Genomic DNA, 17,486 nt, shown 5'->3' on the forward strand with positions numbered 1-17,486 from the left:
TTAAACGTTGCAGTTTATATAGCTTATATTATAGTCCACTTGTCAGAACACTGGAGAAATATTTCTTACCTATGATGATTTCTGCCTTCTTGCTATCTTGACTGTCTCGATCATTATATACATGACACCAGTAGGTTCCTTGGTGTTCCAAATCCACATAAGGCACCTATATCAATATTAGACCATGTAAATACTTTCTCTTCAATTTTAATGGCTTGGAGAAAAAGTCATTTTGTGTTTTAAAAATACCCTGCAAAACATAACATCTCAGAAGGCTTTAGACAATGTTACATTAGCTCCATTCATCAGGTTAAATACCAGCAAGTAAATGTTGTAATGATTCCAACAGTGCTGAGTTTCATGCAATACTATTTGACGTTTTACATATAAGCCTGAATTGAATTCTAGCACTTTAGCAAATATAAGAGTTAGTTAATATGAAATCATAAGGGACTTTAAATAAAAATATTGAAAACATTAAAACATCTGAAAGGATATGAGTTTTAATGTTTACTTTATATTTCAATTGTACCATTTGTTTTACATGTTAACTTCCCCAAATGCCCCCAAAATCAACTTCCTACCATGTATAGCTTTTTGGTCTCATGTGTTAACGGTAATTCATTTTTGAACCACTGGTAGTGAGGAATAGGGCTTCCAACAGCAACACACTGTAAAACCAATGTGCTGCCTGGCATCAGCTTTTGGGAAGTTGGTTCAACACAGATTTGCAACTTGGATTCAGAGACGCCATCAACACTTCCTTAAATTAAAAGAAAAAATAAAATCTCTAGGTTAAAAATAAAAATGAAATTTTCCTATAATTAAAAAAAAAAGATGCGTCAAATTCCCCCTTCATTTGTTACAATCTTTAATAACATTTCCCAAACTGTTTCAAAAAACTATAGCACTCATAGAAATGTTAAGAGATATTCTGTGGCCAAAAGAATGCTGTGGACAAATAACTTTACAAAATTCTGGGTTACATAAGGTTAACACATTTCTCAATTGCAGGACTTCTCAAAGTTTTCAAAGTGCTAGTATGCATTGTTAGTTAAGGAGAGGAATATAGTTCAAGTGCCTTCCAAACGTGTTTGGCTGCAGAATCTTTTTGATGGAGGCAAACAACTTATTAACATCTTGAATGATATTGGCATTCAACGTGGAAAGCTCTATGTTCCGTTCTTTGACATACTGAAATAAGTTTTGTAACCCGCACTGAATAAACACAGATGAGTTATCACTAACATTTCTACCCCAGGCAGATATTAGAAATCATTTACTTAACACTCATTTAATACTCTTTAAGTTCCCAGAAGGCAAAGAGCTTGTCAATTTTATGCAACAAGTCTCCATTATGAAACTCAGTGTCTAACACATTACAGGTGATCAGTAATATTCATTGAATGAATATGATTCCATTTATAAATATATTATTACATGCACAGAAATAGTGTAGAAAGATATACGTTGCTCTCTTAATTCATCAGGATTATTTCTGGAGACTGCTCCACTCCCACACGGACACCTTACCTGGGCTTTGATATCCTGCTCTGGGTCATCCCAGTGCATCCCAGTTCCTCCCACCCCACACAAATGTCTACCATGTTTGGCCCCACCTAATGCCTTTAGAACTGAGTTGACAAGGAAGGGTAAGCCAGCTGAATGTTTTACAAAATTTTAAAAGCAGTGTGTGAGCTGGCATTAGGGTAACCAGTGGTCTCAGTTTGCCTAGGACAGAAAGGTTTCCCAGAATGCAGCACTTAAAAGTGTGAAGACTAGGAAAGTCCTGGGCAAACCAGATGGCTGGTCACCCCTTGCAGGCATGACCAATTAGATCCTCAAGGAACCCCACCTGCAAAGAGATTCTGCCTTCCTCACCAACTCCCTCTCTTGGGCCCTTCTCAAGTGCTCTTGCAGAAGGCTAATGAGGAGAGGAGAGGACAGGTAAAAGATCACCTGTGAAGTGCAGGTCCACAGGGCCTGTTTAAGGCTGAGGGAAACCCTTGGAGGTCCATGAGGCCCTCAGTGAGTGCAATGCCTTTGCTTTCCAAGGCTGGCTGGGGGTAGGGCAGCTAGGTAGGGGGTCTCAGACTCCCTGAGACATAGAAGAGACAAGGGTGGAGTTGGAGAACAAAAATGCTTCAGTGGTTCAATAAGCTGAGACTCTGGATGTAAAGTGAAGAGCGATCTCTTGCAGTTTGGCACTAGAGCTGAAAAACAGATTCTTGAAGTCTTCTCGATATGTCAATCTCAGTCCTGCCAAAGGGAAATCCTCATTCTACCCTCAATTCCATCAGTAGTAAATTGAATATATCTAAAGCCCAGACATAACAACTACAAATTGGATGGACTCATACCCCTATTCTAGTAGCCATTACAAGGGGTGTCCCTAGTTCCTGGGCATAAAAATATTAATTTCAATCTCTGTTATATGCTAATGTGTAATATGTTAATCTCATATGTTAATGCTCTTTTTCTTTTATACTCAATGTTCAGCATTGAATAATTATGAGACTTATGGAGAAGAAAGAAAATGTAACCCTGTCGGGGGGTGGGAAGCTAGGGGAGGGATAGCATTAGGAGAAATACCTAATGTAGATGGCAGGTTGATGGGTGCAGCAAACCACCATGGCATGTGTATACCTATGTAATAAACCTGCATGTTCTGTACATGTATCCCAGAACTTAAAAGTATAATTTAAAAAATTTTCCTAATGTTGAAAGAGTCTCACATTTCTAAAATAAACCATGTTTACTTGTCAAAAAAAAAAAAAGGCTGGGCGCAGTGGCTCAAGCCTATAATCCCAGCACTTTGGGAGGCCGAGATGGGCGGATCATGAGGTCAGGAGATCGAGACCATCCTGGCTAACACGGTGAAACCCTGTCTCTACTAAAAAATACAAAATAAACTAGCTGGGCGAGGTGGCGGGCACCTGTAGTCCCAGCTACTCGGAAGGCTGAGGCAGAGAATGGCGTAAACTCGGGAGGCGGAGCTTGCAGTGAGCTGAGATCTGGCCACTGCACTCCAGCCTGGGCGACAGAGCGAGACTCCGTCTCGAAAAAAAAAAAAAAAAAGAAGAAAAAGAAAAGAAAAGCACAGCTGGCCTACATTCTGGAATATCAGATTAACTCACATTAACTGAAAGACAAACATCTTAAAGGATCTGGTGAGAAAGGCAGTTAATCAACTTGCACAGAAAATGGTGGCCAACTTACAATTTCAGCAGTGAGAAATTGAAGAAAAAAAAAGAGCCAAATGGAAATAACAGAAATTTAAAATATCAAGATTTTCACTCATCAGTGCATTTGATGGGCTTACCAGCAGACTAGTCACACCACAGAAAAGGATCAGTAATCCTGAAAACAGGTTAAAAGAAATCCAACTGGAAATAAAGAGATAAAGTGAAGGAAAGAAAGAAAAAAAAGACAGGGCTTACAAGACCTGTGGGACAACATCAGATAGTCTAACATACATATAATTAGAGTCCCAGAAAGAAAGCAGAAGAAAAATATTTGGAGATTATGGCTAAAAATGATTCAAAATTGACAAAAGATAACAACTTACAGGTCCAAGAATCAGAGAACTCCAAGCAGGAAAAATTCAAGGGAGCAATTATAAAAGGAATAAATAAATTTCCATGATAAACAATGGAGGCCGAGGCCAAAAGACAATGGAATAGTATCTTTAAAGTGGTGAAAACAAACCAACACACCTCTAAAATTCTATACACAACAAAAATATCCTTCAAAAATGAAGACAAAGAGATTAACAGAATTCAAATGCGGAGCTAATTTGTCTACAAATTATTTCACAAATAATTTTTACAATTTATTACAGAAAAACAGCAGACCTGAACCATAAGAAGTGTTAAAAGGAATTCTTCAGCCAGAAGGGAAATTTTACTTGATAGCAACCTGGGTCAGAAGGAAAGACTCAAGAGTGCCACAACAGGTAACTATGTCAGTGAATATTTTAAACCAAATCTTTAAAAACTACACACACGTGCGCTGGGCGTGGTGGCTCATGCCTGAAATCCCAGCAGCTTGGGAGCACGAGGCCAATGGATCACGAGGTCAGGAGTTCAAGACCAGCCTGGCCAAGATGGTGAAACCTCATTTCTACTAAAAATACAAAAATGTACCCGGGTGCGGTGGCAGGCACCTTTTATCCCAGCTACTTGGGAGGCTGAGGCAGGAGAATCAGTTGAACCTGGGCGGCAGAGGTTGCAGTGAGCCAAGATCACGCCACTGCACTTCAGCCTGGGTGATAGAGTGAGACTCTGTCTCAAAAACAACAACAAAAAATTATATACACATATGTATCTTTACAAGATTGCTTAAAAGTAAATGTAGAAGTAAAACATGACAACAAATGTACAATGGGGGGCACAATGAAAGTATGCTATATAAGGTTCTTATATTTTAAGGTTGAATATGTAAAGGTTTACCACAATAAGCTAAAGAGGCATACTGTAATCTGTCACACAGCCACTAAAAATAACACTAAGGCATAGCTGAAGTCAATAAAGGAGATAAAACGGAATATTAAAAAGTGCTCTTTTAGCCGGGCGTGGTGGCTCACACCTGTAATCCCAGTCCAAAAGAGGGCAGGAAAGGAGGATCAAAAGAGAACAAATGAGACTAACTGAAAACAAACACCAAAACGTCAGACTTAAACATAATCACATTATATGTAAATGGTCTAAACACCTTAAAAGCGACTTTTTTCTAGACTACAGCAAAAAGCAACACTTATCTGTATTCTGTCATCTAAAATGAAACTTTAAACAAAGACATTCCAAATTAAAATAATGAAAAATACATACCATACAAAAAAGCTTAAGAAAGCTACCATAGTGCTGGCCAGGCATGGTGGCTCATGCCAGTAATCCCAGCACTTTGGGAGGCCGAGGCAGGAAGATCACTTGAGCTCAAAGGTTGAGACCAGCCTGGGCAACATGATGAAATCCCATCTCTACCAAAAATACAAACAATTAGCCAGGTGTGGTGGTACATGTGTGTGGTCCCAGTTACTCAGGAGACTGAGTTAGGAGGATCATTTGAGCCTGGGAGGCAGAGGTTGCAGTGAGCCAAGATCATGCCACTGCACTCCAACCTCGGTGACAGAGTGAGACCCCCTCTCAAAACAAAACAAAAAAGAAAGCTTCCATGGCTATATTAGTATCACACAGAGTAAACTTCAAGACAAAGAGGATTACCAAAGATAAAGGAGCATTTCATAATGACCAAAAGCTTAATTCATCAATAAGAGCTAACAACCAATGTTGGCCAAGATATGGGGCGAGTAACCTGAATTCTCATACCCTGTTGGTGGTAATGCAAAACAGTAAACTATTTTGGAAGCTTTGGCAGTTAAGAAAAATTAAACATATATCTACTCTATGATTCCACTTCTATGTAACTATCCAGGAGAAATAAAACGTATGTCCAGAAAAGGCCGTGTATGAGAATGTTCATCGTAGCTTTATTCATAATATTCCAAAACTGGACACAAACTAAATGTCTATCAACAGGAGAATAAATAAACAAACCTAGTCAATTCATACAATGGAATATGACTCAGCAAAAAGACAAGACTGCCTAATGATACACTGAACAACATGAGTAAATTTTAAAAACATTATGCTGAGTGGAAGAAGCTGAATATAAAATATCGAGACTGGTCAATGACTATACATATGTTAAATAGATACATATACCGATGTTATATATACATGTTAAAACTCACTGGACTGTACATATAGTATCTATACATTGTACTGTATATAAATTACCCCTTAATAAAAATGGGATAAAAAAGTTAAATAAAATTGAGAAATGTTGATATGGGTTGACTGTGTCCCCAACCAAATTTCACCTCGAACTGTAATCCCCACATGTTGAGGGAGGGACCAGGTGGGAAGCGACTGGATCATGGCAGCAGTTTCTCCCATGCTGTTCTCCTGACGGTGAGTTCTCACAGATCTGGTTATTTACATGTCTGGCATTTCCCCTGTTTGCTCTCTCCCCCTCCTGCCACCATGTAAGACATGCCTTGCTTTCCTTTCACCTTCCACCATGATTGTAAGTTTCCTGAGGCCTCCCCAGCCATGCGGAACTGTGACTCAATTAAAACTCTTCTGTTTATAAATTACCCAGTCGCAGGTAGTATCTCTATAGCAGTGTGAGAATGGGCTAATACAGAGGTGCATGAGGTATTTTTTCTTTAAAGAAAATGGTGATATTTTTTCTTTTTTTTTTTTTTTGAGATGGAGTCTCGCTCTGTTACCCAAGCTGGAGTGCCATGACGCGATCTTGGCTCACCGCAACTTCTGCCCCCTGGGTTCAAGCAATTCTACAGCCTCAGCATCCTGAGTAGCTGGGATTATAGGCAAGCGCCACCATGCCCAGCTAATTTTTGTATTTTTAGTAGAGACAGGGTTTCACCATGTTGGTCAGGTTGGTCTCAAACTCCTGACCTTGTGATCCGCCCGCCTCGGCCTCCCAAAGTGCTGGGATTACAGGTGTGAGCCACTGCGCCCAGCCGATATTTTATTTCTCAACAACTTTATTGCTATTTGAGTTTAAGAAAGGCTAAAGTGAAAGAATGAAAGCAGCATTTTAACTCTTTTAACAAAAAGTGTTTCCCTCCCTGTTCTTCTTTTTGTCCAGCAAATACAACAAAGAACATGGTTCTTGATTGTGCACCGAATAAAATAATACCTGACAACTACTCTTTAAAGAGTATACTGTTTTTTTTGCCTTGATCAATGCAAGTTATTGAACGAAAAAGATGAAGCAGAGGGAGTAGCAAAGCAGTCTGATGAATGTTTCCTTGCAGTGAATGATACACTACACGGCCTTTAGTGCTGACATCAATGCTAGAGTTTTTTTTTTCCACGACATAATTTTTTAGGAACAAAACAATAGTTTGGGAGAACAATATGCATTATGGAAAACAATTGAAAAGTGAGCAGCAAGACTACTACATGAGAGTTTTTTCTCCTACAAAACTGGAGACCACAACATTCAAATCCATAACCAACTGACCTCTTTTTGATTCACATTCTAATTATAGAACTCAAGACTGTCAGGTCTTAAATGCTATGTATTTATCTACTGATCTACTTTTTATAATGATCACATTTAGTATTCGTGAGTAACTTCAGGAAATAGCATTTTTCCATGATGTTAGTTTCACAATGTGTTTCTTTTTCTTATTTTTTGAGACAGGGTCTTGCTATGCCACCCAGGCTGGAGTGCACTGGTGTGATCTCAGCTCACTGCAACCTCTGCCTCCTGGGCTTGAGTGATCCTCGAACCTCAGCCTCCCGAGTAGCTGGGACTACAGGTGTGCACCGTCAGGCCCGACTAATTTTTTTTTGCAGAGATAGGGTTTTGCCATGTTGCCCACTGTGGTCTTGAACCCCTGGCCTCAAGTGATTCACCCGCCCCAGAACCCCAGCCTCCCAAAGTACTGGGATTACAGGTGTGAGCTACCATGCCAGGTTCACGATCTGTTTCTTAAATAAGGAAAAGTAAGTTTTAGATATCAAGAATCCTTCAGAGATTTTTAGATAGCTTTGAATTTGTAAGAATATTAGATGTTATTGGCGGAAATATATCTGTCTCTGCTTTGTTAAACAGAATTGACCCTGGTTCTTCATTCTGTCAATAAACACCTACCGAGTGCTATTGGTTATTCAGTGTTTGGTTTTACAAATGATTATTAAGAACCAGACTTTCCCTTCAGGAGTTCCGTTAAATAGGGAGACAAGCCTGACAATATAAACAACCAAAATGTAGAAATACGTTCAAAAGACTAATTTTTGGGAGAAAGAAGTGGTAGTAACAAAGTCTTCCTGCTTTCTATTGCAACAGATAATCTTTTCTGATAGTTGTGTAAGTAATCTGGGGTCAGGGGCTCTCTCTTATGCTTAGTTTAAAACAGGTGTAACACCGAAGCCCAAGGCTGTGCCTCATGAGGGTGGTCACTGAACTGCATAACTGACGAGCGACTACTACCTGCCAGGCTTTGTTCTAAGAACTAGAAAGAGAAAAGGGAACTCCTTATCCCTATACTGCTCAGACAGCTAGCAAACAAATAATTTCAAAAGCAATGCAATGAGTTCTATAATAGAGGTAAAATCAGAATGCCAAGGGAACAGAGGGAGCCCAGGCTTGAAAGAGTCATAAGAGTATGCCAGGCAGAAAAGGTATGCAAGATGGAAGGAAGCACTGATGCAAAGATGTGGAGTGTGAATACGCAAGGCATTTTCGAGACAACGGAAGCAGCAGGGAGAAACTAAGTTGAGTATAGGTGCCGTGTGTGAGGGCAGAGTAATGGACCATGAAGGAAGGCAAACTTGAAGAGGTCCATGGCAGGGACCAGACTAAGGCCTGTTTATGTCTATGTCATCCTAAGGTATCTGCACACACATATATGTGTGTGTGTGTGTGCACGCACGCACACACACAGAGAAAGACAAAGCAGGCTGGACATGTTGGCTCACACCTGTAATCCCAGCACTTTGGGAGGCCGAGGCAGGTGGATCACCTGAGGTCAGGAGTTTGAGACCAGCCTGGCCAACACGGTGAAATCCCACTTCTACTAAAAGTACAAAAATTACCCGGGTGTGATAGCACACGCCTGTAATCCCAGCTACTCCGGAGGCTGAGGCAGGAGGAATCGCTTGAACCTGGAAGGCAGAGGTTGCAGGGAGCTGAGATTACATGGCACCACTGCACTAGCCTGGGCAACAAAGTAAGACTTTGTCTTAAAAAACAAACAAACAAACAAACAAACAAAACCAAAAACTAAATTACAAAAAAAAAAAAAGAAAGAAAGAAAGACAAAGCACATGGATCAAATCTTAACAATGGTTGACATTATAATGGATGAAGTACCTATGTGAAATTTTGCTATGATTTTTGATACTTTAAAATTATTTAAAAGTAAACATTTAAAATAAAATAAAATATGGGGAATCCCCATGCCAACATTCAGTTTCTTTCATTACTTACTCCGGAAGCTCTCTGGGACATCGCAAACATCCAGCTGTGACCACTGGCTGAATTCAAAGGTGACATTGTTATTAACTCGACAGACATAAAAGCCTGCATCTTTTACATGCACTGCATTAAAAATAAGCTCTGATGTATTTCCATTTGGAATCTGTGGAAGAATCAGTAAGAGAATACAAGTGGATGACTCATCAAAAACACATCTTATAAAGTATGCTGTACAAAATCTATGATTTCAGTATGGAGCTTTGAAAGTGCAACATTTCTCCCCCAAGTTCTAAAACATTTCTGAGTTAAAAACAGTAACACTTTGAGTTATTTAGGACTCAAGTATTAAAAATCCAGTCTTTTACAAATCCATTAACTAGAGAGTTAAGCTGGTCCCAAGTATCTTCCAAAGGCTCACTAACAGAAAACTATTTGCTCTGTCATTTAAGAGATCAATCACTGAGTTCTGAAAGAATCTACAACTGCAACATTTACGAGTTTAGCAGCCATACAGTTTAGCTGCCATACAAACACCACGGCGGCATAGAGAAAACACAGAGAATTAGGCTTGGCTATTGTTTTCAGCTCTCCCCACATTAGCTGGGAAGACATTGGCAAGTTATTTGACGTTGAGACCCCACCTTCTGATCTGCAAAATTCTATAAGAGGATAAACTCCTCAACCAAACAATATCCAATCTCCTTCAAGGTCTAGACAGAGAAGGGCTATGGAAAGCGTATCAATGAGACAGGCCATCCACAGGCCCCACCTCCAATAGTAACATTTCTTTTATTAATGCTTTTTCTGCTCCCAGCGATTGATCAGCTACACCCAACTTTGGCACATTGCCAAGGGGCTTACTCAAGTGCCTCATTACAACAATTCCCTTGCAAAGAACAGGTTAATCTGATGATTTAAAATCTGAAATAGTCCCAAATTCAAGACTCTTTCAGCACCTCCATGATGCTCACTGGAACATTTCAGATTTGGGATGCTGAACTTTTAAGTATACAATGCAAATATTTCAGCACCTAAAAAAAATCCAAAATCTGAAATACTTCTGGTCCCAAGCATTTCAGACAAGGGATATTTAACCTGTACTTTAACACGCTCACTTCCTCCCTCTCCAAACCCCAAGTAACTGAACTCTACTCTCTCCCCTTTCAGTACCTACACCAAAGCAAGAGTATTTTGCTGAGAATGTGACAACTGGGACAACAGGCTGCACTTTGAACTGCCTGACAATCCTACTATATGGTCCTAAGTGTGTTCTCCTTCTAGACTATTGATGTATACTCTCTCCTCAAACCTCCTGTAATCCTAGTTCTCTCAGGTACTGACTTCAGATAGAAATTATCTCCTTTTTCTGCCAACAAATCACAAACCTATCCATGTCTGTACCTATTTATAACTCCTCTGTTCCCTCTTGTTAAAATGGAAGATGCATCTTCTGAACAAACGCTACTTGGGCTGAAGATCTGTGGAGACTCAGAACCCCAGAGTTGGTACGAAGATTTTATTAAACTGAAGACATCTGGGATTCAACAGATGCAGAAAGAAGTCTTCTCAGGCTTCCTTTATCCGACCCAAAGCAAAAACTTCTGGGAAATGAGGCTGCCATAAATTCCCTCTTGGGGCAACTTTTACTCCCCTTGGTAGACCAAGAGTAAAACTACCATAAATCTCTCTTTGGGGACTTTATGGTCACAATGAAGAGGAGATACCACTGGTGCCTGCATGAACAAACATTACCACAAACTTTGCTATCTTCCCTTGTTCTTCTCCCCTTTGTCTTTCCTGAACAAACCCATCCGTTATGCTCACAGGGCCCCTGCCTTTCCCTACTAAATTAGTTACATAACCAGTTAGCAAGCTACTCCTTCTGAAAGCTCTTGCATGCACACAAATAAGCTTTTTCTCCATTAATCTGTCTTCTGTCAGTTAATTTTCCAATCTTCAACACCTCAGTATATAACACATCTCAGAGGTTCATATGGAAAGCCTAGGGGTCATCCTTGATTTCTCTTCCTTCTCCCCATACTCTATATCTAATCTGTCAGCTTAGTTGACTGTCTCTAAAATACACATTGAATAATGCACTGTGATCCACCTTCTCTGCTCCACACTACTGCTACTTCCAGTCAAGCACAGATATTAGACAACTGCTCATCTTGCTGTTCTCTGCTTCCTTCAAGCAGCAAGTTCATGTTTTAAAAGCATGAATCCTGGTTGCGCGCGGTAGCTCACGCCTGTAATCCTAGCACTTTGGGAGGCCGAGGCAGGCGGATCAAGAGATCAGGAGATCGAGACCATCCTGGCCAACATGGTGAAACCCTGTCTCTACTAAAATACAAAAAATTAGCTGGGCGTGGTGATGCACGCCTGTAGTCCCAGCTACTCAGAAGGCTGAGGCATGAGAATCGCTTGAACTGGGGAGGCAGAGGTTGCAGTGAGCCAAGATCGTGCCACTGCACTCCAGCATGGCGACAGAGCAAGCCTCCATCTCAAACAAACAAACAAAGAACAAAAAACATGAATCCTATCATGTTACTTCCCGTGCTTAAAACCTTTAGTAGCTTCTCACATTATGTTGCCACTCTGTTGATTTTCCTCATAGCTCTTAACTCACAGGAATTAACAGTGCTTGCTCTGTCCCCATTGGTGTGTAAGCTCTTTGAGGGCAGAGACCTTTTGGTCACTGCTGTATCATCAAGCCTAGAACATGGCCTGGCACAAAACAGGTGCTCGACAAGCACTTGTTAAGTAAACATCTCCTACAATACACCTATGATCATAAGAGTGGTTTCACAAAACTTGACTTGTTAAGAGCTTTAAAATCCATTACAATTCTTCAACTCTAAGATGCATTTTCCATCCCCTACATTTCTACCTTTCTCCAATCAGGACATAGTTTACAAATGATACACTTAATGTAGTAGGCTTTTTCCACTATTTCTCCTCAAAGGGCATTTATTAAAATGAAAGTAACTTTGCAATTGAGAAAATATGATTTAAAAAATACCTTTAGGTACCATCTTTCAAAAGCCTAGGCATGTAAAACATCCATTCTCACAATCTCTGATGATAGGAATTCACATGGCTAATAATGGCAGTCAGGGTTCCAACACAGACCTATCTGGTGCCAAAGCTACATGCAATCTTTTTACTACATTCCACAGTTGCTGTGTCTTACCTCTGTGTAACAGACGGAAATAAAAGATTGTATGAAACCACAGAATTCTCTTACAGTATGAGGCAATCCAATGAAAGGAAAAGTCATTCTCAGAACAGCTTTTATTTAGTTTCAGATTTGCAAAGGGAGACATGGCATCAAGTTTGGAAGAAAGCTGAATGACTGGGACTAACAGAGTGAAAAGAATATGGACTTTCTGGGCACTGTGGAAGTGGGAGCAGAGTAGAGAGGGATGAAGGAATGGAAGAGAAAAGCCCACAGAAGTGGGACACAATGCAGGCAGCCAGACCACTGAGAAATCCCCAGAGCAGGATGGCTCAAGGAACTCTGAAGAAAAGAGAATTCTAAGATGTGATTTAAAATTATTTGTTGGGGGCTGCAGGGATCCAATCATTTCACAAAAGGAATAAATGGCCCATTCTGCCAATCTGAATTTTACTTCAGAATCTACCACAAGGTTCTAAATCTTCTCATACAGATAAAACAGTGATGTGGAATTCTTAAAAAGAATAGCACATTAACTTTCCATATAGCCTTGAAAATCTTCTAAAGATTTTGGTTGGAACATAATCTGTAGTAAAGAGTTTTGTATATACAAGAATGTACTGGTGATGTTTTATACTTGCTAACACTGTTGCCCTAAGTAATCCCTATTTTCCACAATTTTTAGAGTAGAGAACCGATTTCATTATTGTTTACAATGTTTCTATACGACGATTCTGGAACTGTCTTACCAAAATAATGATTATTGACTACTTCAGTAATAACCTAGCAATGTCTGTCAGACTTTTACCAAACTGTTAAAACTACATTTAGGACAATAATGTTAATTAATTCTCTATCATTCTCTCTCCTTATAACAGAAGAATTAAAAGATATATTTTAAAAAATTACCTCTTTATTCATTTTGAACCACTGATATTGAACAAAAGGATGTCCAGTTGCCCGGCAACACAGTTTCACAAACTGTCCAGCCAAGACTGCCTTTGACTCTGGGTTTATAGTAATCTTTATTCCTAAAGAAAAAAAAAAATTAAAGTCACAAAAGAGGGATTTTCCTTGTTTATACATCTGAAACCAAAAATTGAAACATTTTAGAAATAACCTGCATATTTATCTTTCTCATAAATCACTCATTCACATCGCCTTCTCAACCAATTTACACTTTGTGAGTTGCAGGCCTTGTAAAATCAGAGGAAAGAAACTTACTTGCAGAAGACTTTGATCTATTGTACTTCCCCATGATTGGGTGGGGGAGAAAATTATTTACCATATTTCTTCAATTTTTAGAAGCTGTTTTCCCCGTATTCTAACACTTCTGAAATCAGGATGCACCTTATAACAGATGCCTGTCAGGCACAGCCATAGCGTAGTTCTCAGTGTCAGCTCATGGAAATGTTTGGGTACAAATGCTCATATAGCTGCCACTTCAGTCGAGTTACATGCACTGCTAGTAACACAAGAGTTAAGTTGCAATGTCTGCTACGGTCTGAATGTATGCCCCCAAATTCATGAGCTGGAAACTGAATCCCGAATGTAACAATGTTGGGAGGTAGAGCCTAGCGGGAGGCTGTACCCTCACGAATGAATTAATGCCGCTGTAATAAGGGGGTTTGCAGGAGTGGGTTCTCTCTCTTTTCTGCCGTGTGAGGACAAACTGTTCTTCCTTGCTTGCCCTTCTGCCTTGTGCCATGTGAGGACACAGCAAGGAAGCCTTCATCAGAAGCTGATTCTTTGATCATGGACTTCCCAGGCTCTGTAACTGTGCAAAATAAATGTCTGTTCTTTAAAAATTACAGACTGTGGTACTGTACCATGGAAGCATGCAATGGACAAAGATAACACCATTGAAAATGTCTTCAAATTACTGCATTATTATTTAGCATTGAAAAGCAACGATTTTGGAAGAGAAGGACACAGAAACAGCAGTGGGATATATATTTGATATACCTGTGACACAAACATGCCTCACTTGAGGAATAACTGCCAACATCGAAGCTTGGAAGACTTTTGACAGGAATTTGGAAGAAAATCCTAGTCAATAATGGAACACCCCCACTCCTTCTCTTGCCTCTCTCTCACTCACTAGCCCCAGGGAAGCACATGACTATGGCAGGAGGCCATTCAGGTAGCCCTGCAGAGAGGCCCAAGTGGTAAGAGTATTAGTTCATTTTCACGCTGCTGATAAAGGCATATCCACAACTGGGCAATTTACAAAAGAAAGAAGTTTAACAGACATACAGTTCTACGTGGCTAGGGGGGCCTCACAATCATGGTGGAAGGTGAAAGGCATGTCTCACGTGGCGGCAGACAAGAGAAGAGAACAAAGTTTGTGCAGGGAAACTCCCCCTTATAAAACCATCAGCTCTCATGAGACTTATTCACTATCACAAGAACAGCAGGGAAAGACCTGCCCCTATGATTCCATTACCTCCCACTGAATCCCTCCCACAAAACATGGGAATTCAAGATGAGATTTGGGTGGGAATACAGGCAAACCATATCACCGTGGAAAGAAACAGACCTCCCGCCACAGCCAGTGAGGAAATGAGGTCTCCTGACAACACCTGCGAGCGAGCCATCTGAGAAGAGGATCCTCCAACCCTGGGGAAACCTTCGGACGACTGCAGACCTGGCTCAGAGTCTGACTGATGCCTCACGACAGACCCTCAGCCAGGACTGCCCAGCTAAGCCACTCCTGGACTGCTATCCTCAGAAACTGTGTGAGATAATACACCGTTGTTGTTTTTCATTTCTGACTTGGGTATAATTGATTATGCAGCAATAGATAACTGACATAAAAGAAACCAACGCCAGAGAAGTTTACATTTGCAAAAGTTTTAATAAATAAAACTGGGTTAGCTGGCTTTTAGGAAGGGAAGAAAAAGATAATTAAAATTTATAAAACTTAATTTCCTGCACCTACTTTTATTTTCTTTCCTTGTGTATACTGAATGTGACCTCATAACAGTGTCTTTTTCTTCTACCACCCACCAATGCAAAGAAACAAAACAAGACTACCAGTAAAAAGGAAACAGTGTAAATAACAGTAATCTTAATACATCAAAGGTGCCAAACTTTCTAGGAAAAAAAAATGTTCACGAAAGTCATAGCACAAAGACACTAAATAAAACCAAAATTAAAAACGAGTAAATATTTATTGTATATCTAGTACATTGGAGGGTCTCAAGAAACCCTAGAAAATCTTTAGTAAATATAGTACAGCCTCTCAGAATTTTAAACTCTTGCCAAGGGAGGACATTGATTCACTAATCCTTTATGTAGAGGCCAAGTTAGTACAGGAGAGAAGTTCAAAATCTTTCTGAAATCTGTGATACAGGTTGGTAGGAAAGGTGGAAAATGGGATAAGCACTCTTGCTGAAGCCAGCAAATTCATAACACTGTATTTGAATGTCCCCATATTTACCATTCATCTGCCAGGAGAGTTTTACATCACAACTTTGAAATACAAAGATTCTGATTTCCCAAGTTTCGATGTGACAGGAAAAAAAGTTGCAACAATGACAAAAGAGAACAAGTAATAAACCTAAAAAATATAGGAGTTTTGGCTACCCCAGCTTTAAATTTGAATGTCCTATAGCCACTACAAATTTCATATACCCAAATCCCTTCCGACACAAAATCTACTCCTCTGCCAGTCCCCACAGTTTCCCCATCTCAAAGATGGTAAACCAGTCTTACAGCCTACCACCATCCATCCAGTTATTCAGGACAAAAACTTTGCAGTTTTTAACATCATTCTTAAGGGCCCTAGGATTTTCAGAATAGTAAATGAGCACTGGCTTCAACTTTAAAGTTGTCAGCTGCATTAGCCCCTAACAAGACAGTCAGCCAGGCACTGACTTCTCTCTAGCTATCAAAGTTCTAGATGGCACCTTCTTCCAACAGAAGGCTGTTTCATCTACGCTGAAAAATCTGTTTATTATAGCCATTTTCTTTAATGAGCTGGATCTTTTTTTGTTTTTTTTGTTTTGAAACAAGGTCTCACTCTTGTCACCTAGGCTGGAGTGCAGTGGCATGATCTCGCTCACTGCAACCTCTGCCTTCCAGGTGTAAGCAATTCTCCCACCTCAGCCTCCTGAGTGGCTGGGACCACAGGGAGGTACCACCGTGCCTGGCTAATTTTTTGTATTTTTTGCAAAGATGGGGTTTCACCATGTTGCCGAGGCTGGTATTGAACTCCTAAGCTCAAGCAATCCTCCTGCCTTGGCCTCCCAGAGTGGTAGTACTACAGATACCATGATCAATTGTGAGCCACCATGCCTGGCATTAGCTAGGTCTTCTGGATGACTTGCTGCAGCTTCTCCACCAGTACCTGCTACTTCACTTTGCACTTTTATGTTACGGAGACAGCTTATTTCCTTAAACCTCATAAACCAACTTTTCTTCCGCAGCTTCCTCATCTCTCTCAGCCTTCACAGAAATGAGGAGAGTTAGGGCCTCACTCTGGATTAGGCTTTGGTTTAGGGGCATGCTGTGGCTGGTTTGATCTATCCAGACTACTACAACTTTCTCCATCTCAGCAATAAGGCTGTTTTGCCTTCTTATCATTCGTGTGTTCACTGAAGTAGCATTTTTAGTTACCTTCAAGAACTTTTCTTTTGCATTCGCAACGTGGTTAACCGGCACAAGAGGCCTAGCTTTCAGCCTATCTCAGCTTTTCATATGCTTTCCTCATTAAGTATAATCAATTCTAGCTTTTGATGTAAAGTGAGAGACACGTGACTCTTCCTTTCACCTGAACACTTAAGAGATCACTGTAGGGTTATTAATCAGCCTAACTTCAATATTGTTGTGTCTCAGAGAATAGGGAGGCCCAAAGAGGGAGGGGGGAAGTGGGAGAGGAAGAGGGACAGGGAGGGAGAAGGAGAGGAAGAAAGAGAGAGCACGCGAGAGAGGGGAATGGCCAGTTGGCGGAGCAGTCGGAATACACATGACATTTATCAATTAAGCTCACCTTCTTATAGGGGCATAATTTGTGGCACCCCAAAACAATTATAGTTTTTTTTCCCCTTTGCAATGCAAGGGCTCTTTATTGTCAGTGAGACCACCAGGCTAGATGAGCACTGAGGCTCCAGGAGGACCCCAGACCCTCTTCAGTGGGAGAAGGCAAAGGCGGGTTTCAGGCCTCAGAGTGGTCCTTGGCTCACACAACACCATGTAAATACAGAGCTAAAAACTTCCTGGATGTCTCCTACTGGAAACCAGTCAGTCCAACACATTCCACAACCACTTTTTTTTTTTTTTTTTTTTTTTT

The 17,486-nt window shown here is 40.4% G+C and overlaps 1 protein-coding gene and 1 pseudogene across 1 annotated transcript in view; both read right to left on the minus strand.

The window, feature by feature from the left end:
• The window catches only part of MALT1 (MALT1 paracaspase), an 81,051-nt gene that overhangs the window by 41,867 nt on the left and 21,698 nt on the right, over positions 1-17,486 (minus strand). Inside the window, exons 3-6 of the mRNA XM_011971743.1 lie at positions 13,103-13,224; positions 9,028-9,178; positions 585-763; positions 70-166 (exon numbers count right to left, since the gene is read on the minus strand). Of these exons, the coding sequence (XP_011827133.1) occupies positions 70-166; positions 585-763; positions 9,028-9,178; positions 13,103-13,224 (549 nt within the window). The remainder of the gene's footprint in view (positions 1-69; positions 167-584; positions 764-9,027; positions 9,179-13,102; positions 13,225-17,486) is intronic.
• The window catches only part of LOC105533317, a 1,647-nt pseudogene continuing 1,536 nt past the window's right edge, over positions 17,376-17,486 (minus strand).

The sequence above is a fragment of the Mandrillus leucophaeus genome, unplaced genomic scaffold, assembly GCF_000951045.1.
Source record: "Mandrillus leucophaeus isolate KB7577 unplaced genomic scaffold, Mleu.le_1.0 Scaffold124, whole genome shotgun sequence".
In the NCBI taxonomy this organism is placed as follows: Eukaryota; Metazoa; Chordata; class Mammalia; order Primates; family Cercopithecidae; genus Mandrillus; species Mandrillus leucophaeus.